The 22,204-nt window shown below is 38.3% G+C and overlaps 3 protein-coding genes and 1 long non-coding RNA gene across 7 annotated transcripts; 1 reads left to right on the top strand and 3 right to left on the bottom strand.

Moving 5' to 3' along the window:
* Positions 1 to 250: 250 nt before the first annotated feature.
* LOC119985243 lies at positions 251 to 4,218 on the bottom strand. Its single transcript, XR_005465070.1, has 5 exons — positions 4,079 to 4,218; positions 2,665 to 2,755; positions 2,316 to 2,379; positions 1,062 to 1,134; positions 251 to 967 (listed from the first exon to the last, which is right to left on the bottom strand). It is a non-coding gene; the product is annotated as an uncharacterized LOC119985243 (long non-coding RNA).
* A 315-nt stretch (positions 4,219 to 4,533) lies between these two features.
* LOC119986154 (endoglucanase 4-like) lies at positions 4,534 to 6,934 on the bottom strand. Its single transcript, XM_038830704.1, has 7 exons — positions 6,781 to 6,934; positions 6,140 to 6,552; positions 5,952 to 6,044; positions 5,540 to 5,740; positions 5,331 to 5,439; positions 5,071 to 5,234; positions 4,534 to 4,880 (listed from the first exon to the last, which is right to left on the bottom strand). The coding sequence occupies exons 1-7, from the start codon at positions 6,932 to 6,934 to the stop codon at positions 4,539 to 4,541; spliced, it is 1,476 nt and encodes a 491-aa protein (XP_038686632.1). The 3' UTR covers positions 4,534 to 4,538.
* Positions 6,935 to 11,231: 4,297 nt separating this feature from the next.
* LOC119986321 (probable pectinesterase/pectinesterase inhibitor 60) lies at positions 11,232 to 13,194 on the top strand. Its single transcript, XM_038830903.1, has 2 exons — positions 11,232 to 12,138; positions 12,500 to 13,194. The coding sequence occupies exons 1-2, from the start codon at positions 11,232 to 11,234 to the stop codon at positions 13,192 to 13,194; spliced, it is 1,602 nt and encodes a 533-aa protein (XP_038686831.1).
* Positions 13,195 to 13,337: 143 nt separating this feature from the next.
* LOC119986157 (pentatricopeptide repeat-containing protein At5g62370) lies at positions 13,338 to 18,694 on the bottom strand. Of its 4 annotated transcripts, XM_038830711.1 has the most exons (5): positions 17,897 to 18,038; positions 15,146 to 17,805; positions 14,815 to 14,987; positions 14,370 to 14,449; positions 13,844 to 14,243 (listed from the first exon to the last, which is right to left on the bottom strand). In XM_038830711.1, exon 2 carries the CDS (start codon positions 17,802 to 17,804, stop codon positions 15,252 to 15,254), a length of 2,553 nt encoding a protein of 850 aa, XP_038686639.1. In that variant the 5' UTR covers position 17,805; positions 17,897 to 18,038; the 3' UTR covers positions 13,844 to 14,243; positions 14,370 to 14,449; positions 14,815 to 14,987; positions 15,146 to 15,251. The 4 variants fall into 4 exon arrangements, with proteins under 4 accessions (XP_038686637.1, XP_038686639.1, XP_038686638.1 ...); XM_038830709.1 differs by lacking the exon at positions 13,844 to 14,243 and adding an exon at positions 13,338 to 13,753 and having other exon boundaries at positions 15,146 to 18,694; XM_038830710.1 differs by having other exon boundaries at positions 14,370 to 14,494; positions 15,146 to 18,694.
* Positions 18,695 to 22,204: the final 3,510 nt, after the last annotated feature.

The following is a 22,204-nucleotide window of genomic DNA, read 5'->3' as shown; positions in this document are numbered from 1 at the left end:
TGCTTGAAATTAACGTTTCAGAACATCCAAACATGTGAAAGTGAAGATCATAGGGTGTGACCACAGGCCACATATGTAATAAAGCATTAAATTTTTATAGCATACGATGATAAAGAGTCCATAAAGATATAAGAAAGTGAAGAAATAACAAGGGGTTCACGTGCAGAGAAATAGAAAGACAGACTGAAGGGGTCGAATAAAGTTGAACACAGAAAATGGGAGGGGGCTTTTGGCCATATGACTACAATTATTGAAAACTGAAGCACATGCAGTGTTCTCGTGAACTCTGTGTCACAACCTGCTTATGATTAACCGGCTGAAATTCACTACAATCATCAGTTCCAGTCATGATAAAGTTCACGGATACAAGCACTTTCATTGTCTATCCTAAAAACAGTAGTTAACACTTAACACAGTCCCACAGAATATTTGTGGCACATGGTCTTCCGCTCATTCAGACCAAGCCCTTGAATCATCTCATCCATTCAGAATGAAAGGGAGATTTTGACAACATTATCAAAAGACACCCATTGGCTCTGCAGCTTCAATTATTAGACACATTTCAATTTCGCCTCCAACGAGCATACGAATAATGACAACTTCAAAAACAGAGGTTAGAATTAGGGATATTATTCTGAAGTGCAAGAGAAAACCAAGTTCGGGGCTTCCATGTTCCGACATTGATGTCATTATGCCACTCAAATACCCGATCCATTCCCGATAGCCCAATATTACTTGGGTTACAGATTGTGAGTTCTCTATAAGCTAAAAAAAATAACTAGCAGAAGTTTGTGTATTAATAATTTCATATAACTCAAAGATGCACAACATAAAGCAAGTGAAAATAGAGAGGGGGAAAGAAAAAGATGGATTTCCCCTTTTAGGACTTCTCGCAAGAGGTAATACTGAAAAACGGTCACTACGAAGCTTTCTGTGATGCTGATCGTGAATATCTGCACCAGCAATCCTGTGAAGTATACAGATGGAGAAGTAATGGAGCCCTGAATATGATCCTATGACAGCCAAAGGTTTTACAGTATAGCGATAGATGCAAAACTCACCAACCAACCAAAATACAAGCTATCTCAATAACTTCAAATTTCTTTGCCTTCCATTCAGATGGTTCTGGATCACCTATGTCAATGTTCACGCAAATAACAATTAGGAGATCACAACAGTATTACTATTGAAGTTTACGAGTTAATATGAAGATATGATGTTCATATGCATGTGCTTGTATGTGTGACATGTATCTAGCCTGGAGTAGCCTTTATCTTTCATCCATAACCTCATATTGATAGTATACTCCACCTTATGCTACTTTGCTGACAAAGATAACCTAGCAAGTTAAAAATTTTATTACATAAGATTGATTTGTTATAAAGTTTCTCATCCCAAAAGTTGGACTGCTCCTGAGGACACAAAAGACTGAAAGAATAGTGCAGTAGATGATAATGTAAATCCTCAATAAAGTTCTACCTTATAAGCATGAAAAGATTTACAGTTACACATGATGCAGAGGTAGAACGTCTATATATATATATATATAATAAGACTGGATTGGTTAGCCACCTATTTCTCCAATTAGCATAGAAATAAAACCAACAACACTAGAGGAAATAGCAACCCTATTGGGACCATCCTCTTTTGATGATGAAAGAGCAGCGAATGGTAATCCTATCAATTGAAAGCAATAAAATATTAAACAAATAAAAGAAAAGGCATTTAGTTGGTTAATCCCAATCAACTCTGCTAAGGATGTTACCTTAAAAGAAGCACATAGGTAATTATGCTCAAAATAATCAGCTATTAGAAATCAAAATTAACAAATACAATTGCAGTTAAGTGGTTGAAATAAAATTAATATGTAGACAAATGATTTCAGCAGTTAATGCCCATGATTTAAACATGCCACTTAGATTGACATTAATCAAAGCAGAGTCCTAGGAAAGCAACAAATTGGAGACCAGCTCAACTAGTCAGGTCAATTATTGATCTATGGAACTAGAATGGCCAGATCCAATATGATTTAAACGGGTACAATCTCTCTTTCTTATACAAGGAACTCCTTTCATTTAGATAAACTGAAATTTTTTATATCTTTTAGATTGACCAAGAAGTTGAAACTTTTTGAATCAAGGAAACACTTTTTCACTCCAATGACCCTGTTGCAGTGTATTGCACACTCTGGAGATTAACCTCTACTGTTCAAATATGTAAATTAGGCATGTTAGGTAGCCAATCATATCGAGATAAGAAAGTGAGTATCAGAACATATAGTTGCACATCAACATCATCGAGAGAGAGAACTGTACCTGGATTAAGATCAGTGAAAAGAGATGAGATCATGAGACTTTCCCTTGGCTACTTTTGTATACCCTACAATTTGGTAATCCACAGTAAAAATGTTAACAGCCTAAAAACAATGAACAAATAAGAAGTGGAGAGAAAGCAAGATCCTAAGCAATTGATGGAGAAACTAAAATCCAAACATCTAATCTCTCAGTCTCAGATAAGAAACCATCAAAGAAATCTGAGAAGAAAGGGAAAGAAATTGAGGTGGTTTTGTTCTGTTTTCTTCCTCTCATGATTTTGCGGTAGGTAACCAAACAGTGAATGACCAGAAGAACGAAGGGAAATGAGAAAATAGCATAGAAAACTTACTAGAATCAACAACCATGTGATAGGAGAAATCAGAACCATCAGTTCCAGAAGGGCTCCCCAATTTCCTCTGCTGCATCTCTCTATCCCTCCGCTATGAATGTATTTAACAAAACTAACAAATTGGTATGTACTTATGACCTTAAAATAAGATAATATGTTTTCAGTTCACTGCATGAATTAAGCTATTGTAACCAAATAACCAATGATTCAAATACGGAGGAAAACACTTTTTTTTTATAGAATATTACTATCATATGTTTATTTACTAGATGCAAACAATTATTAACCAATTTTTTCTAAGGTGAAGAGTGCTCGTGCTGAGGGGCTCTGACTCTCAAGCAACCATAAGTTCTCTAACAAGCAACCACAACATAGTCCATCTCTTCTTCTTCTTCTATTTTTTGAAAGCTCAACAGGAATGGAGGGATCCAAAGCCCTGCCTTAAGAGGCAGAGAGGTGAGGAGCCAGCAACTGAATCAATGGTGCTACGACAAATTGGTTATAATCAAACCCAATTGAACTTTCCATCAGCTCTTGAAAAAGAGATCAAGCAACATTAGTATTCCATCACCAAATGCTATAGATAGTTATACGTGCACGCGCCACACATTAGTAGTTTTCCAGTTTCCCTGGGTAGGAGTTTTCTCCATATCAGAGGAAAAGGGCAGATCCATACATCTATATCAATAATTCACTTCAATTGTCACTTAGCCTAGCTGCCACATTCGCTCCCAGTATCAGTATTTGATGACCAACAAAAGAACTTTTGGCCGAATGAGGTTTAGGAAGGCTTTCCCCTTCACATAGAGCAGTGGGACTCATCATATTATAGAAGAAAATATAGCCATTGACACTCCGTTTGGACTTTGGACTAGCAGCTCCTCTTAAGCATTTAACCGAACAATGAAAGTGCGGTTCAATGGAATATCAAGTACTGTAATCCCCGCATGCCTAAAGTGCGGTTCAATGGAATATCAAGTACTGTAATCCCCGCATGCCTAAAGTGCGGTTCAATGGAATATCAAATACTCTAATCCCCGAATGCCTAATCCGAACTACATTACATATACGGGGAAGAGGGTTCACAATGCAGCAAATAAAGAACGTAAAACAGAAACCGAACAACAAAAATCGGTTCCAAAAGCCGATTTGCAGTAGAGTATACGCCTATCTAGATGTTACAGCCCCAGCCCTAGCTCCCTAGTGAAGTGAACTCGTTCTGTTGTGAGCGCAAACTAACCCACCCCTCTCCCTTTAAACCCTACCCGGCATCCCGCATGGCCACAACTTACATAACCACAATGCGTTAAATACAAACAATCTTAATCTTTGAAATCACTACACCCCGTATTTTATATGGATGAACAATGATTCTCATCGGGCCAAATTTAAAAAAAAGGCTAGAGAAACTTACAAAAATAAAATCGAGTCGAAACATCTCGCCGGAAACCCAGCTGAGCTGAGAAACGCCGAGGCTGAGGCTGAGGCAGGAGGAGGACGAGTAGGATGCTGAATCGGGAAATTGGAGGAAACGAGAAACAAAATGACGGGGGACAAATCTGGCAATGCAAAATAAATTTGGGCTACATTGTTCTTCAATTTGGGATCCGTTGTTCGTCAACTGGGCTGGGTTTTTGGTCTGGGGTTATTTAGCTTTGGGCTGGGTTTTTGAACCCACGCCATTAAATAGGATTAGTCATCATCAGCCCACTCTGGCCCATATGGATTCCCTCAGGCTTGATAAGATACTAACGTGACGTCCGATAGAAACAAACTGAAATAGCAGCAATAGAAAATTCAGTGCATGATTTCCAACAGCGGTACCTATATATACATTTTGGAATAACTTGAAAAATAAAATATAAAAAAATCCTTCATAGAGGATTCAATGAGCTTGGATGGCCTTTGAAGCAGGCCAAAAGTCCCACAAGGGGTGCATTAATGTATGTGGTTGGCTCTGAATGTGCGAAATCAGCTCTAGAATCACTATATGAATCATTCATATCAGGTCCTCCAACAACAGCTCCAATTAACAAGCTAGGATTAGGATTGCTGCTCAAGAAGTACTGGGTTCCGCCATTGCAATCGATTCGGTCTGGGCGTTGATCAATCGAAGGTATCGATGAGCCGCGATGGTGTATTTTTTGAGGAAACTTGTTACCATATCCCACCATGTATGACATGTTCAATGGATTGCTTCCTAATATATAATCCACCTGCGTCAAGGAATTTAAATGGCGCTATGAGGATATTTCAACTACGAAAAGTGAAATGTGCAAGTAAATCTTTTTTAAGGTAAGCGGGGGTGGGAGTTCAAACTTGGGTACTATTCTATTTGAGTATATGTCTCAACCACCTTAACTGAGGGAGTTTTAAAAATTAAATCGAAGCACAAATAGAACGTACTTGACTTCTCGCGACTTGTACTAGTCGTGATGGCTTGGCAACAACATTACCACAATTAATCACTCTGTTTGCTTGATTCAAATACCGAGCATAGACAACGAGAAGAAATGACAAAGCCGTTGCGTGCTGTAAATTACTCCCTCCAGGTTTGAATAAAAGTCCTCCTGATCATATATACATAGCATTTTAGGACTAAAATTCAATGATAGCTTAAGCAGCTAGCAGTCCTGTTGAATTCCACATCGGAAAAAATTCAGTACCTGGAGAGAAGGAAACTGATACAGTAGGTGATTCAGGCAAGATACTGCACACAAACTTGTCTGCATTGGGTATGAAAGGACTAAAGTTCAAACTGCCGTTCAAAACCCACTGCATGTAATCACAGCGACAAGAAAATCATTTCAAATGAACAGACCATGCACATTAGAAATCTATGAGAGAACCACAGTTTGTGTAGTAATTAATTAACCTTGGAAACAAGTATGTTAATGCCAGCATGCTTGGAGTCCCACCCAAATTCAGCAAAACTTCCTCCAGTACTGTAGCTGATACTGTTTACTTTCTTGACAGCTGAGTTCTCTAAGTTGTGTATGTTGTCAACCACGTAAAGCCAGTAACTAGGGGCTCTAGTAGCCTTATACAACCATGCTGCTCCCCATATCAATTCATCCTACAACACAATCTCACAAGTAAACAAATCTTGTTTCGGTAGCTCACCCAATACCATTAAACTTGACATGCAGAGGTTCGTGACCCGCCCACTCAAGTCAGATACTGCAAGTTTCCTCTTAAATATATACTAATTGGAAGAGCATACTCAACTACTTCATAAATAAATAAAATTACATCGTGAGAGAGAACAGAGTGACGACAATTCATACCTCATAACCGCTGAAATCACAGTAAAATGGGCACACCCATGGTCCAAGGCTATCGTTGTAAGATCCCCTGTATTGATCCGCAAATTCAAAAACCTAATCCATGCACAAAATAATGATTTTATGTTTCTATCAAGAATTCCTCATGTATTGGGTGCAAGAAAAAACTATGTAATAACCCATCTGATTACCATTCTGGCCCTTTTAAGGAGCCTAGCAGAATAGTCACGATCAACAGGCCTAAACACCATGGAAGATGCAGCAAGTGCAGCTGCTAGCTCGGCCGAAACCTCCGATCCCGGAAAGTTTTTGCTAACAGCATAAGGTGTTCTAGGGGTGTCCATGTCTTCAGGCCTCTCCCAGCAATTATGGTCTCCATAAGGGTCACCTACCTGAACATACACAAAGCCAGGGACACTTGTGGCTTTAAGGAAGTAGTCGGTCGCCCACCGAATAGCCTCCAATGCATATTGCCTGTCTGAGTCCATGAATTTTCCAAACTCTAACACACTCCATGCTAGCATGGTTGTGGAGAATGCCATTGGAAAGTTGAATTTGAGATTGTCACCGGCATCATAGTAACCCCCCACCAAATCGACCTGAGCTTAGAATTAGAACGTTTTGTCAAGGAGATTCTTGTCACCAACCCATGAATTATGTTTCTTTAAAAAATAAAATAAAAAACTTTTAACAAATCGAAAATGATAAAATTCCCCGCAATTGGTATCTCAATTATCTCAGCGGTTGAATTTAACACACATGATCCAAATGAATTCGTGTATATGAAATCCGTGCCGTGCGTACAATTTTGATTGGATAAAGGGTCTTCCACCAATCTGAAAGCCGTCTTGAAGAGCTGAATCCTTCCTCCAAGTAATCCTCTGCGTGGAGGGTAATTTCCCTGACCTTTGTCCTTCAAAGAACAAGATGCTCTTCGATAATGCGTCACCATAATCATGAGCAGCCACTCCCACCACCACCATCATCACCATCCACGACCATTGTAGATGACTCATCCTTCTTAATTTCTTTTCCAAAGAAGTCAAAATTTCCTTCATTATTTTCCAGGAAGATATTTTCTATACTCACATATATACGAAGATCAACATTTTGACCAAATTCAACGAAGCTTCAAATGAAGAAAAGCAAGAGTAAGACAATTAATCATTAGTCGCTTTGAGGGGGAAAACAAGTAATCTCTCTTAAAAGGAAGCAGTTCCAGGGCCGCCGTGTACGGTGGTGGTGGAATTGATGTAGTTAGTTTCAGCGTATGTGGATGAAAGGCCGGTGAACTGCCTTGGTGAAGATGACTTATTTCGTGTTTGTTCCACTTTTATTAGGTGATCTTCTTTTTCCATTATACTTCATTGACTAGTAATGTATTTCAATCATATTACTAGGATGATTATATATATATATATATATATATATAATGGGATTTAATAATAATTATATATAGAAAAACATTTGATTTGGGTAATTCGAAGAGTTCATCATGATTTAATGCTTTTGTTGATTAGGGAGTGTGATCGGCAGAACCAGTCGTCACATCAAGAAGTTGGTGTGCGCGCGCCTTAATCTCAGGTAGAATTTCACCTTTTGTCTTTTGATATGCCAAATTATTTCCAGGATGAAATTATTTCTCCTTTTAGAACCTTTGTATAATTATTTTCAGGTTGAAGGCTTTTGGGCCTAAAAGAAGGAATGCTTACGGCCCACAATATCTAAAACCATCGGACAGACCTTTCAAAATTTGATGGCCCAAATAGTTGGGCCTAAACTTTTAATCTTCTATTCTCACTTCAATGGTGCCGGCCGAAGGCAGGAATGATGGGAATAACCGAGTAATGGGATACGAGAGGTAGGGTGGAAAAGCTATACAAGAGAAAAAGAAGCCCATGATCAGAATTCAGAAGGCCACATAGCTTGTTACTGTAGAGCCTTTTGTATTCATTCAGCCCAATCCAACACTTGTAAATTAGGCTTGGTGAAAAGCAAAAAAATCAGTTCCGGGTTCGGTAGCATTACGTTTTTATGAAATAATTACATGTTTGGACCTTAGCATGTATTGAATTTCGGACATGTTTAATTGATCAAATTCGGACAAGTAAACCGGATAATAATATCATCCAGGTTAGGATCCGGACAAGTAAACCAAACAATATTTATGTATTTGGACCTGGATTTTAATTTGAATATGACAAATTCGATCATCCAAGCCAAACAGAGTTTTGCACCCCACACTGAATAGATAACTATCATTGGGGCAATTCTCAATTTCTCATATATAAATTATATATGAAGGAAAAGGTTGTAAATTTTAATGTCTTCCTTCAAACTTGGTAATTGAATTGGACAAGTCTCGTTAGTGTACTCTACAAACTAGAAATCACGTGGGTCATCGCAATTTTAGGCTAGGGTGTATTAGGACACTTTGTTTAGCTGCCAAAAGAACATGAAGGGATCGTTCCTTCCAGTGTCGATGCTGGCGGCCGGTTTATTCAACAACTTGACACATTCCGATCCTGGATTGTAGCTTGTACGTTACAACTTACAACCGTCACAACCACATAGACGTACAAATGTTTTAAGTTATATATATATAAGAGTTATAGTCTTATAGAACAGTTCATATATAATCTCAAGAACTAGTGCTAAGCAATGTTAGTGTTAGAGAAGTGAAAGGATCTATATTTTTCACTATATCTTGATTGTGTACAACATGCCTTTATATAGGCGTTAGAAAGGAAAAGTAAGAAAAATAATGTCAATAAAGTAAATCAAAGATGTTGATATCTTTGACAAATTCAAAGATTTTGTTGATTTGTCAAAGATATTATTGATATTTTGTAGATATCTTTGACAAATTCAAAGATTTTGTTCATTTGTCAAAGATATCAAAGATTTTGTTGATATCTTTGACATCCCCCCTCAAACTCAAGTTGGTGCAGTAGAAGTAAGCTTGAGTTTGGAAACTAAGTCTCTGAAACGACCTGGCAGGAGTGGCTTGGTGAAAAGATCAGCAGGTTGGTCAAGAGTGGATATTGTCAAAGATAAATTTCAAAGATATCAAAGATTTTGTTGATATCGTTGACAGAATTGAATATAAAGAAACCAACAAACCGAGAAGCCAAAAAAAGGAGCAGTCCAGCGACACGCACCAAAACCCAAACACTAAAGGATGGGGATCCAGCTCTGAGAATCGAGGCTACCAAAAAGCAAGAAAAAATCCACATGGGAACCCAAGAGAGCAGACAAAGGAACACCAAGACTGCACGCAGAAATCCGGAATGGGACCAAAGAGGGCAAATAGTAAGATTAACAGCAGCAAAACTCCGAGAAGGGACCCATCTCTAGAGAAGCCTTAAAAACGCAGTAAAAGGACTCCAAGAGAGGGCCGAGATCTTAGCACCAAGAGCGATGGTAGAAACAACAGGGAAAAGCAGCCAGAAACATGGACACCACCATACGGCAGCAGGAGGCCAAAGGAACGAACTGCGAGGAACCATGCTCAAACTGATGAAAAGGCAGAAGAAGCAATCGGGTCTAGCTAGGGGTCCGAGCAAAGGAGTACCCCTGGAAGAGCACGACAAACGGCAGAAGGAGCACCGCCACGGAGGACACCAAAACTCAAGAAAAGAGAAGAACATCTCAAAGGAGACCGCAACCGACTGGGGACGGACCCAAAACCAAGATCCCACCTAAGAAGTGTTGGACCAAGGCTGTAATAATATGTGCTGTATCAATGGTAGTACGTACACTACTCTGGAGTGCCTCAACAGGAGTGCCTCTGATACCATGTTAGAGAAGTGAAAGGATATGTTAGAGAAGTAAAAGATCGGATATGTTAGAGAAGTAAAAGATCTGTATTTCACTATATGTTGATTGTGTACAACATGCCTTTATATAGGCGTTAGAAAGGAAAAGTAAGAAAAATAATGTCAATAAAGTAAATCAAAGATGTTGATATCTTTGACAAATTCAAAGATTTTGTTGATTTGTCAAAGATATCATTGATATTTTGTAGATATCTTTGACAAATTCAAAGATTTTGTTCATTTGTCAAAGATATCAAAGATTTTGTTGATATCTTTGACGTTCATTTGTCAAAGATATCATTGATATTTTGTAGATATCTTTGACAAATTCAAAGATTTTGTTCATTTGTCAAAGATATCAAAGATTTTGTTGATATCTTTGACAGTTAGAATTCAATTTGAAGCAACCTCACATGGGTTTGCTTAATTAAGCCCATGTTTAGGACAATCAATCTGTTTTAAATGGGATTACATGTTTTTCTCTTACAAGTTATCACCGACTCATTGCACTCTGTAGTCTGTATTAATTGAAGTTATCAAAGCTTTAAGGTAGACAAGATAGAGTCAGAGATCATTTTGTCAAAACAGAATATGTCCATATAATATGGGTAAAGTCCACCATTAACATTCAAATAGCACTTTTCATTGGCTTGGTAACTTGGGCTAAGGTTAAGTTTTTGTGCTTATGAGTGAAAGACTCGTGAGGGTAATCTTATATATTCATAAAAATCGAAGCCCCAAAGTAGACAATATGGTTGGTTGTTTAGGGTGTGGATTTTCAGAGCGAACAATATAATTGACTATTTGGAGTGTAGATTTTTAACATACTATCGGAGTAATTCAATCCTATTGGACATAAGCTCTACTCTACTTATTGAGTTTGACATAACCAAATGCATAAGTGCAGGGGAGTGTTAAGACCACATATATCCGACTATTGGTTTGGGTAAATTCCAATCGATGAGTATATATGGGTAACACCCACCCTTAACATTCAACTAGGCCTTTTCATAGGCTTATTGATTTGGGATAAGGCTCAGTTGCTTGGCCGATGAGGAACAAACTCGTGAAGATAATCCGATGTATTCACAAAAATCGAAACCTTAAAGTGAACAATATAATTAGTTGTTTGGGGTGTGGGTCTCTGACACATATATACACAAGTCCTTACAAGTTTGAACAATATATATTCATTTCATTTCAGCTAACTTACGCCAAGAAAAAATACTTATAAATTATGTATATTCATTTTCAAGTAAGTAAACATGGAATTGATTTGATTTATTTATTGTATCTTGTATTTGCATTTACAAGGTCCATGAAATTTCATTTTCCAAACTGTACAGCCTAACCCAAGACATTGACCTTCCTCTTTTTTTTCTTTTTTTTTTTTTTTTTTTCTAATAAGGACCCTTATATATCAACTTGAGCAGCAAAACAAAGAAAACGAGAGTAACCCACAGAAATGGCATCAAAGATTAAACTTTTGCTCATATTTTTCGTATCATTCTCTTCAATAATCTTCTCCATTGAAGCATCAAAGGGAAGCAAAAGCAACATCACCTGGTGGTGCAACAAGACCCCGCATCCTGAACCATGCAAGCACTTCATCAGAAGAAGCCACAAACATTTTAGAATCAAACACTTGTCTGAACTGCGAACCATGATGATTCGAGCAGCGATGGATCAAGCAATCGCTGCAAATAAGCACGTCAAGCGGTGCAAGCCCAATGTACAAACCCAGCACCAGCGAGCTGTGTGGAGTGATTGCTTGAAACTATATGGAAACACAATCCTCCAATTAAACCGTACACTTCAAGGCCTAAGAAGAACCCGCACAGGTTGTACAGGTTTCGATGCACAGACATGGCTCAGCACTGCCCTCACTAACATTAAAACGTGTCAAACAGGGTTTCTTGAACTTAATGTCTCGGATTTTACCAGGCCTGTGATGTCCAGTAATTTATCAAAGCTAATTAGCAACAGTTTGGCTACTAATGGAGTCTTACTACGTGTTAAAAACAACACAAACAGTACTAGTTCTGTGCCATCGGCCTATCCTAGTTGGCTGTCGGGGCACGAGAGGAAGCTACTGCAATCGCCCACGCTAGCCTCCTCAGCAAATCTGGTGGTGGCGAAGGATGGTTCGGGGCGTTTTAGGACGATTCAGGCAGCTATTGATGCGGCAGCTAGGAGGAGAGGAAGTGGGAGGTTGATTATATATGTGAAGAGAGGTGTTTATAGAGAGAATATTGAAGTTGGGATCAATAATAACAATATTGTGCTGGTTGGTGATGGAATGAATAATACTATCATCACTGGTAGCAGAAGTGTTGGGGGAGGTTACACAACTTACAGTTCTGCAACTGCTGGTAAGATTTGATTTAACTCTGATCAGATGCAGTTTTATAATTTATATATTATGGTCGGAATTATATTTTTCAGTCCAAACTTGTACATCAATTTGTTTTTTCCCATCCCATGTTGATCACTAGCAACATAAACTCCTCGGGAGATCGTAAGTATAATTCTTACGCCCAGCAATTTTGGCTTTTTTTCATACGGACATTGGCCTGGTCTTTCATGTCGCTGGCATCAAGCAAGTTGAGTTAGCAGTCGAGTCGAGTTTAGAGCTGGCTCAGTTGTCCAGTGGACATGTTGGGCCGGAGAATTCTCGGTTAAAAAAAAACTAATCACAAATAAAGCTAATTTTTCCTAACCTATGATTTGCAGGCATAGATGGGCTCCACTTCATGGCTCGTGACATAACATTCATAAACACCGCAGGCCCTCTAAAGGGCCAAGCAGTGGCGCTCCGATCAGCCTCTGACCTCTCGGTCTTCTATCGTTGCGCCTTCCTAGGCTACCAAGACACGCTCATGGTATACGCACAACGCCAATTCTACAAATCATGCTACATCTACGGCACCATAGACTTCATATTTGGAAACGCAGCCGTAGTTTTCCAAAACTGTGGAATTTACGTTAGAAGACCCTTAAAGGGCCAAGCCAATGTGATCACTGCACAAGGCCGCAATGACCCATACCAAAACACTGGAATTTCGGTCCATAATTCACGAGTCCTAGCCGCACCCGACCTCAAACCTGTGATTCGTGGATTCAAGACCTATTTGGGGAGACCTTGGATGCAATACTCGAGAGTGGTGTTCATGAGGACTTATATTGATAGGTTGATTAGTCCTGTTGGTTGGTCAAAATGGGGCAATAGTAACTTTGCTCTTGACACACTGTATTATGGAGAATACAAGAATTTTGGCCCTGGTTCTTATACTCAATGGAGGGTTCGGTGGGGTGGATTCCATGTTATTAACAATGCTGTTGAGGCATCCCAGTTTACGGTGGATAGACTTATCGCTGGCCAAACATGGTTGCCTGCCACCGGAGTGCCTTTCACTCTTGGCATCTGATTATGATTATTTTTACTTGTGAAGGAATGTCATTCATTTGTTATTTTGTTTCTCTTGAACCAATAAAAAATCTTGGCCAAGATGCTAATATAATTTTAACAACTTCACTAGTAATCAAGGCAATGCCGTTTTTTTTTTAAAAAAAAAAAAAAAAAACACTGAAAACGACAATATACAAGCTTCACCTTTGATCATCCGATATGCGCCTAAACTCGGGCTGTCATTCCCAAGCGCACAAAAATTTCCAATAGAGTAACCAAGGCAATTCTCACAGCTATCTTTGACAGCTATCTTTGACAGCTATCTTTGTTATGGATCAGGATTAAGAATTACTGTATGAGTTTTTCTGCAACAATCCATCCACCTGCGACAGCCCATGTTGCAATGCAGCCTAGTATCTAAATTGTACAAAATAGTAGAAATTCATAGCGACCATCACAATAGACATTCTTACAAGAAGAAATGAAAACCATCAATGTGAAAGCTCTTCATCACAGCATCAGGATTCTCAATATGACTTCTAAGAATCTCGGTAATTGATTCACCCATCCATGAGAATCTACATGCAAAATAATATCATTGCAATTCAGACTTGAGAGGATTCAAACTATCTGCCGTTTAATGAAAAATATAAGAAGAAATCAGGAAGGAAAAAAAAGTCTAAGCAATGAAAACTGTAGTAAAATGTATGCAAGTTGCAGGATAGGAATACCAAAAATTGAAATATGGTTCACTCAACTCATCCTATCCTACAAATGACTTAACATTACATTGGATTAACTTTTAAAGTCAATGGAATCACATAGTAACCACCCTCTCGAGCATTCCAGGATCTGTCCTCAATGCATGACATCAGTAGCAGATCAGACATCAAAGTTCAGTCCTACATTAATAACGAGCACCGGAGCATGGCACATTTGGATCCCAGACCAGTCACCATCCAATGTCTTAGAACCCGTCACCATCCAAGCCATGCACTTAATTAACAAAGGCTTGTTTTTGGTGAAAACAAAACTTAAGACCAGAAAACTTCACAGTACTGAGATAAGCTGTATAGGAATCAAATCATATTTAATTCGAGGATTCAAATTATGATGCACTTCAGACACATACTTTCAGTATCTGTTCGAATAAAATGGATGGATAAATCACAAAAACTGAGAGAGAATTCTCACCTGAAAACTGCTGCAACTGGGTAACAGTCCTCGACTATCATCTATTTACAATCTCAGCTAGACCCAATTTTCAATCGAGTCTGTCAATGAACCCAAAATGCCACATAGTCAAATACGTTGGAACCCTGGCTTCACCAGTTGAAAAAACTACAGCTGAATTAAAAACATGCATCATAACAATAAAGAACAAGTGTACAACTCATTTTTCAAAGTAGGCTTCCAATCTCAAAAAATATGCACCTCATCTAAATCAAAGGAATACCGAACAAGTATTGTGCAACAACAGAGACAGTGAATTTTTGAGAAGGAAATACTGTTTTTTATTTTTAAAACCACTACAAGACAACCTTTTACTATTTCTTCTTCTTCTTTCCTATATATTTTTTTATTTGTTTCACTTGAAAGAACACATGAAAAATTGTCTGTCTAGAAGCAATTGTCTTACCCGCCCATAAGGTCATGTATCTCTGTATTGCTCAAATGTGAGCCATATCTTCGCAAACCAGCTTTGAGTTCATGAAATGTAATTGCACCACTGCTATCCGTATCCACTGCCTTAAAATTTTCTCTCAATCCAGCAATCTCTTCTTTGGAGAAGCTTTCGCCATCACCCATAGGCTATAGCAAAAAATAGGCCATAGTCCTCATCAGAATTAGGCTCATTAAATCTTACCACAGACGAAAAAATATAATTATGCAGATGAAACAGTATAAACTTTAGGAAAACATAAACAAGGATCAATGCTCTTACGAAGCACAAATTAAGTGTCACTTACCAATTAATAAAACACAAGCTCATCTTGTTCCTTCAATGAAACTAATCATCTCGTTCTTTCAAAAACAATCAAGTCAGGCTTGGCTCACGGGATGCTAACAGAAGGGTCATGGTTGATTCATCAGGGAATTTTCCTCTCTTAACCATTGCTCACGGGATTCTAACAGATGTGTCATTGTTGTTTCATCAGGGAATTTCCCCTTCTTAATCATCATCTCCAAAACTCCATGAGCTTCATGGAATTTCCTTTCTTCACATAACATGCAAAGCAACCGGTTAAGACTATAACAGTGAGGCAGATAATTATAAGCCATCATTTCTTCAAATATTCTGAAGGCAGGAACACTTAAATCACTAGCACAGAAGGCGTTTAACAAAAGTCCATAAGAAGCCTTACTAGGAAAGAACCCCCTCTTATGCATTGTATATAACAATGACAATGCATCAAGTAATCTACCGGCCTTACAAAGACCTTTCAATAAAATGCTATGTGAAATTCTATCTGGAGAGCAATGAGATGCATTCATCATGTTAAATACCCATACGGCACAATCAATTTCTCTGGCCCTTATATGCCCGCCAATTAGAATCGTGAAAGTAACTTCATTGGGACAAATACCCTCGATTTGCATCAGTTCAAAATGATCATATGCATCCTGCATTCTATCTGTATAACAATATCCAGAAAGAATGCCATTGTAAAGATATAAATTTGGCATAAAACTGGTTTCTTTTACTTTCCGCACGAGCATCATTGCGGTGTTTTTCATTTCTTCAAGTGAATTAGAAGAACGTCTCAAATTGTTATCCCTCAGCAACGGATTTGGTGGGTGGAGCAAATACAACAGCTTCTCTGTAGCCCTCTCAGGGCCTTTATTTGCGGGGCACGAACTTTTATTTATACCACCGGCATTTCTACAAACACCACTGACCAGGGTAATATACCAAATAAGATCTTCTTCAATCTTGTTATTTACCATTGCATTAACTAACCTTAAGGCAAATTCAAAGTTACCCTTCCTCAAGAAATGATTGATAAGAGCAGTATAGAGCACTTTACTTGGTTCATAACCATCTCCCAACATTTTATCAAGGTATATGCATCCTTTATCAGTCTCATTTCTCTTCACCAAACCACTTATCAATGCAGTATAAGAATAAGAACTAGGCTGGATGTCACTCTCTCTCATTTTCTCAAATAATTCCCGGGCTTCCTCGGCTCTTCCATTCTTGGAATATGCATTGATCATTGTCATGTACAAAATTTCATCAGCATCCACACCAGATTCGAGCATCCTCTTGAACGTTATTTCTGCTCCAAACACTCTTTTCTCTCTGCTAAGACAACCTATGATACAGTCATATATAGCAACGGTAGGCTTCAATCCTTTCCCGTTCATTTCATCCAAAATATCAAAGGCTGATACCAGATCTCCCCGTTTACAGTGTTCATTCACCATGATCAAATACGTTGCCTGATCAGGAATTACCCCTTGCTCTCCCATAAGCTCAATTAAAGAACTGGCATCGTCAAACAGACCCCCCTGGCAAAGACACTTGACCAAGCAATTACAAGTGAAAATCAAAGGACTGCAACCAAGATTGATCATTTTATCCAAGCAGTCCAAAGCAATATCAGACTTTCCTCCCTCACATAATGCACAAATATAGATACTGAATGCTACAGTAGCTAGACTGAAGTTATTTCTCGCAATTTCCACAAGCAGGAGCTCGATTTCTTGCTCCAAATCCTTAGTAGGAACAGGAATGGAGGTTGAGAGTGCCACAGGGTCAAGCCCACATCCATTCTTTGCAATTGCTTGCAACATCAAGAGAGCAAGCTCAAGCTCATTTCCTTTGGAGCAATGCTTCAAGAAAACAAAGAAAAACACATGGTCAGGAACAACCCCGGCGTCCAACATCTCTCCGCAGAGCCTATCAACTTCCATAATCCTATTCTCCTTGTAAAGTGCAGCTATCACAACTGTGTAACAGTGCACACTGGGTGCAAGACCGCAGCTAACCATTTTATTAAAAACAATTGATGCGCAATCCACTTTGCCTTTTTTGCAATAATAATTGATCATTACAAGGTATGTCACCATATCAGGCTGCATCCCCAATTCATTCATTTGGTGGAATAGCACCTGTCCCTTATCAAACAATCCAATCTTAAAAAAGCCATGAATCAATGTGTTGTAAGTATACTCATCTGGTGTGCAGCCCACCTTGAGCATCCTGAAATAGATTCTCATTGCCGTTTTCATCTTCCCATCCCTGCAGTACACATTCAAAAGAGAAGTGTACATAATCTTATCCACAAAGAAACCTTGGGACTCCATTTCTCCAAAGACTGACTCTGCCTCCACGACCCTTCCTCTCTTACAGAAACCATAAAACAATGACTTGTACAAATGAAGAGTAGGTGGCAACCCAGTTCTCTCATGCATCATGGTAACCAACTGAACTGCCTCATCCATATACCCTTGGCAGCACAGGCCATCAATTAACACATTATAGCACCATATACCCAAATTAATTTTAGCATCACAAATTCTACAAAACCAATCATATCCATCCAGGAACCTCCCCTGGGCACAAAGTTCCCTAAAAAGAGCATTGCATGCCGCCTCAGAAGGAACGCTATCCATTGAAACCATCCTATCAAAATGACTTACTGCATTATCTAATTTACCTAATTTACACCAAGAAATAACCAAAGAATTAAATATTTCCGGGTGAACGTCAATACCTCTGCCAACAATGCTATTATAGTAGAACGCCTCAGCCAGTTCGGGTTGTCCAGACCTCACCATTTTCTTAATAAGCGCATCATAGACAGCAACATCAAGGTCTATTCCACGCACGGCCACAAAATCAACAGCAGAGATTGCATCGGCAACAGATGTAGATTGCGCAATTATCCGTTCAATCACCTGCCTAGCGGTGGACAAGAGGCCGCGGTGAATTAGGTTGTCCGCTAAGGATAGGCAGAGGTCGTTGTGGTCGTTGGATGATACAAGTGTGGGACTTGGCGGGTCTAATGGGAGAGTACATGTTGTAATTGTTGCTCCTCTGTTTCTGGAGAAGAAATTGCACGAACTGGGCCTCCTTCTGATCATCCTTATGCAGTACTAAATATCAACTAGTAACTCGACAGTGTCAGGAGCAAATATTCACATTCTCAGACATATCCAATCTACAAAATTGAGAAATTCGAACAGAGTTAAAAGAAAAGAGATAGATTTGATGTCGAAAGAACAGATTATCTGAACTGGAGTTCCCTCTAATCACGTTCACGTAATACCAGAGAGCAGCAAGCAACTCCTGAGCTTCAGAAGCAAAACGTCCAATTCTTTGATAGACCCAAATATCTCAAACAGATTCATAAGCAACGAACGAAGGAATTGCGATAATTAATTAGCGGCTGTGAATCAATTTCGAAGTCATGGCGGAGTTACCCGTACCAATTTCGACTTTCTGGTTTGTCCAAGAAGTGGAGTAAAACACTAAAACCCCAGGCGACCAGCCACGAGACTAGGGTTTTGGAGTGTGATCTCCGCTTCTAGTAAACTGTAAAAGGCAATAAGCCAGAAGCCCATGGGCTTATATGGACCTCCACTTCTAGTAAAAGGCTATACGCCTATCATTTCCATAAGTTACATGGTTAGGGCAAATGCAATAAGAAGCAATTTACTGGGCCAACATTTTAGTTGGCCCGGTCCCACCTCTATTACACAAAAAGTCAAGTCAAACACGTATTCTAATACAGCCACATCAGCAAAACACAAATTTCTATACACTTTTTCTTCCCACACACTTTCTCTTTCCACCCAACCCAACAACATTCCATTCCTCCATATTATCCACAACAAAACTACACCAAAACATTAAATATCAATACATCCACATCAGCAAAACACTTATCCCAATACAGCCACATAAGCAAAACACATTTTACAATACAGCCACATCAGCAAAAGACAACATCTTTGTTGGCCCAATACCACTTCACCATTCCATTTGCCCTTAGAAGGGTTGGGCTTTACATGGACCGCCACTTCTAGTAAAAGGCTATGCTCTTTAGGATTTGGTTCGAATCAGCCTATGGGCTTTTCTGTCCAGCAGGTTCATTCATTCCCATAAGCCTGAACTAGGCGGAAAGGTAGCTCACAATGGCCCATTAATGATTATGGTGGCTGGTTAGAATTTGGTTAAACCAGACCAGCCCATGGCTTCTTTTATTTTGGATGGTGTGGATTACGTAGGAGTTGCAAAACTATATTTAATCTGAATGATCAAATTTATCCGATCTAATTAAACCAAGTTTAGATAGAAGTTATATGTCAGAAATCTGGATCCAAACACAAAATTTTTATTCGTTAAAAATTGGATTCGGGTTCAAACACATAAATTTTGTGTGGTTTACTAGTCCGGACCCTAATACGGATTAGGTTATTATATAGTTTACTTATCCGGATTTAAACCAATCCAGGTTTGATCAATTAAGTATGTCCAAAATTCAATCCGGGTTAGGATCCGAACATGTAAATATTTTCGTAAATATGTAATGTTTCCGATCCGGAATCGACTCCGAACCGATTTTTTTGCCAGGGTTACGCATCTAATTCAATAAATTAAGCACAAAACTCCATCTCCAAAAGTTAATCCCGAAGAAGAAAATGAGACATATAGCAAAGCTTTGCAGCTTGGCATCATGATACCACATACGTTAGGTAATTTCTCTTCATGTCAGCTTCCACTCTTGTAACCCTTTATTTGTTCTCATTTCACATTCATATTATTACAGCTATAATTCCCATAATTATTCGGGAAAACGACATATAAACCTAACTGCAATCATATAAATTATTAAATTAATCTTCTTTTTTGGTATAGTTTTATTTAATTAAGCATTCTTTATTAAAAAAGAAGATTTGTGAAACGAAAATTAAAAAATTGACTACTATCGGGTTGAATTGCTTCTACACGTGCGCAGGCTAAAACAATAATAATGCATGCATATGGACTTTGCAAAAATTGCACTATAAACCTGTGTTTATCAACCACTTGATAATATTCTCGTTGTAAATTTTTTTAACATCAAATCGTATATACTCAAAAAGTTTTGCGTATGGTTTTCACTGTGCAAAAAAAAGGGTTGAAACATCTTTGAGCTTCAATTTTGTAGCCTATTTAGTTGCATCTATGCCGTGCAGTCAATTGCTCCATCACAAAGTGTATAATTAATTTGTTGATGCAAGAATACAAAAATAAAGAAAATAGAAAGTAGAATCTCGATTGTAGTGGACTGAGACATGAGTATGTCGCTCTCTTTTTGGAGATTCGATCCATCTGTAATTCCTATTGTATTAGAACAGGTGCATCAAAATTCTCATGATGGATGACACAAAACTGCATTTTGGCTTTAATTTCTTCTTTTGAAAGTTGACTTACATGTCCAATATAGCTGGTAGACTGTCTCTTCTACATTTCTCTACCCTATATAGAGAATGATTACGTATGAACTAATAGCTCTATCAAATACATGTCCTACATTGTATTCATACATCAAGCTTTGAGTAGTCTATACTCCTGCCAGGTATACTCTACTCTTCTTTCCTAGATATTTCTCAACTTCTACTAATCTAATCTAGAACATCAAAATTCAAAAGTGACATTAATTTTTATATATATAGCCTTTTAAGGTTTTGTGTTTGAGCTTCTATATCATACGAAGAATATAATCGTTAAACCAAGACGTTCAATATCAAATCATCCAGTGTCCTATCACAAAGTTTGTAACTAATTTGTAAAACTGTTGGGGAAGTAAGAAATATAAAGAAACACAGATTTCATTGTACAAGATATATCCCTATTTATAGAGCGAGGAATGCAAGGATCCAATTTAAGTTGAATAAAACAAATCTCATAACTGGAGATTTGATTTATTTTACAAATATTATTGATTTAGGTTAATCAATCTTAATCAACATGCTTTGATTCTCTAATAGTTTTTATAGTGAGTACAACCTGATTGGTAAGATGTGTACTCACTCTCCCAAACTAAAGAGATTATGGGTTATAACAGTGAGAGAGGCGAAAAAAGAAGAATACATTTAGATATAACAGTGAGGGAAGGGTAAGAAAACTATAGAGATGTTCCGGAGCTGACAAGACCTAAATGCCAAAAATAGCATCCACATTAAGCAACATCTATATTCAACACAAAAGTGTGGGTTAGAATTTAGAGTTCAATTTGAAGATGAAAGTTACTTTTTCTTCAGAACCGATTGAAAGATGGAAAATGTTAATTTTCTGAAGTAGTAGCTTCGATCGAGATTGACCGCGTGGGCCCACATCTCCAGACTGAAAAGCTTACGGAGAGCTCTCCGTGTTTGCAGGGATTGGGCCGTAGCTGCAAGGAAAAGTCATGATGCATTAGGATTTTTTTTTTTTTTTTTTTAAGAAAAAATTAAAGAAATCTCAGTGGGGCCCAAGGTATATTAGAGAAGCCGCATCCCTATTGGTTGCGGCCAAATTCAGCCAGTGAGTGTTGTTATGCCACGTTGGAACATAAACGGCGTTTAGGCACTCAACCGGTTCGCCCCGAAACGTGAGGACGGGAACAATGATAGTTTTACAACCGCATGATTAAATGTAGGACCGACATGATTGAATATGAGCCCCACATCATGACGACCATTTTGCGCTTTTGGAATTTATGGACTGTCTTAATGTCGTTGGCTTAGGACAAGCTTTTTTGTCTCATATAAATATATAATGTCAGTCGACTTTCTTTAACCAACGTTTCTCACCATGCACGTGCTAAATACGATAACTTGGGTTTTACTTAAAAAACAATAGGAGTACCTTATGCTATGAAGGATCTCATGATATCGAGAAGAATCTCATATTCCGTCCATCCACATTAGTAATATCTTGTATGCTTTAAATAAGTTTATATTGATCTACACAATTTTATCTTTCTAGACTCAATACCAATTCATACTAGCTTGAATTAAGAAAAAAATCGATTGTTATTAGTCAAACTTTACAT

Source organism: Tripterygium wilfordii, chromosome 19, assembly GCF_013401445.1.
Source record: "Tripterygium wilfordii isolate XIE 37 chromosome 19, ASM1340144v1, whole genome shotgun sequence".
NCBI classification, from domain to species: Eukaryota; Viridiplantae; Streptophyta; class Magnoliopsida; order Celastrales; family Celastraceae; genus Tripterygium; species Tripterygium wilfordii.
The sequence above is the reverse complement of the archived record's forward strand: the minus strand, read 5'-3'. Positions and strand labels throughout refer to the sequence as shown.

Coding starts and splice junctions, on each gene's coding strand:
- LOC119986154 (XM_038830704.1), bottom strand. CDS start 6,934: ATGATGGTGGTGGTGGGAGTGGCTGCTCATGATTATGGTGACGCATTA. Junction 5,440..5,539: donor TTAACATACTTGTTTCCAAG/GTTAATTAATTA, acceptor GATTACATGCAG/TGGGTTTTGAACGGCAGTTT. Junction 4,881..5,070: donor TACAAGTCGCGAGAAGTCAA/GTACGTTCTATT, acceptor TCCTTGACGCAG/GTGGATTATATATTAGGAAG.
- LOC119986321 (XM_038830903.1), top strand. CDS start 11,232: ATGGCATCAAAGATTAAACTTTTGCTCATATTTTTCGTATCATTCTCT. Junction 12,139..12,499: donor TTACAGTTCTGCAACTGCTG/GTAAGATTTGAT, acceptor TATGATTTGCAG/GCATAGATGGGCTCCACTTC.
- LOC119986157 (XM_038830709.1), bottom strand. CDS start 18,266: ATGATCAGAAGGAGGCCCAGTTCGTGCAATTTCTTCTCCAGAAACAGA.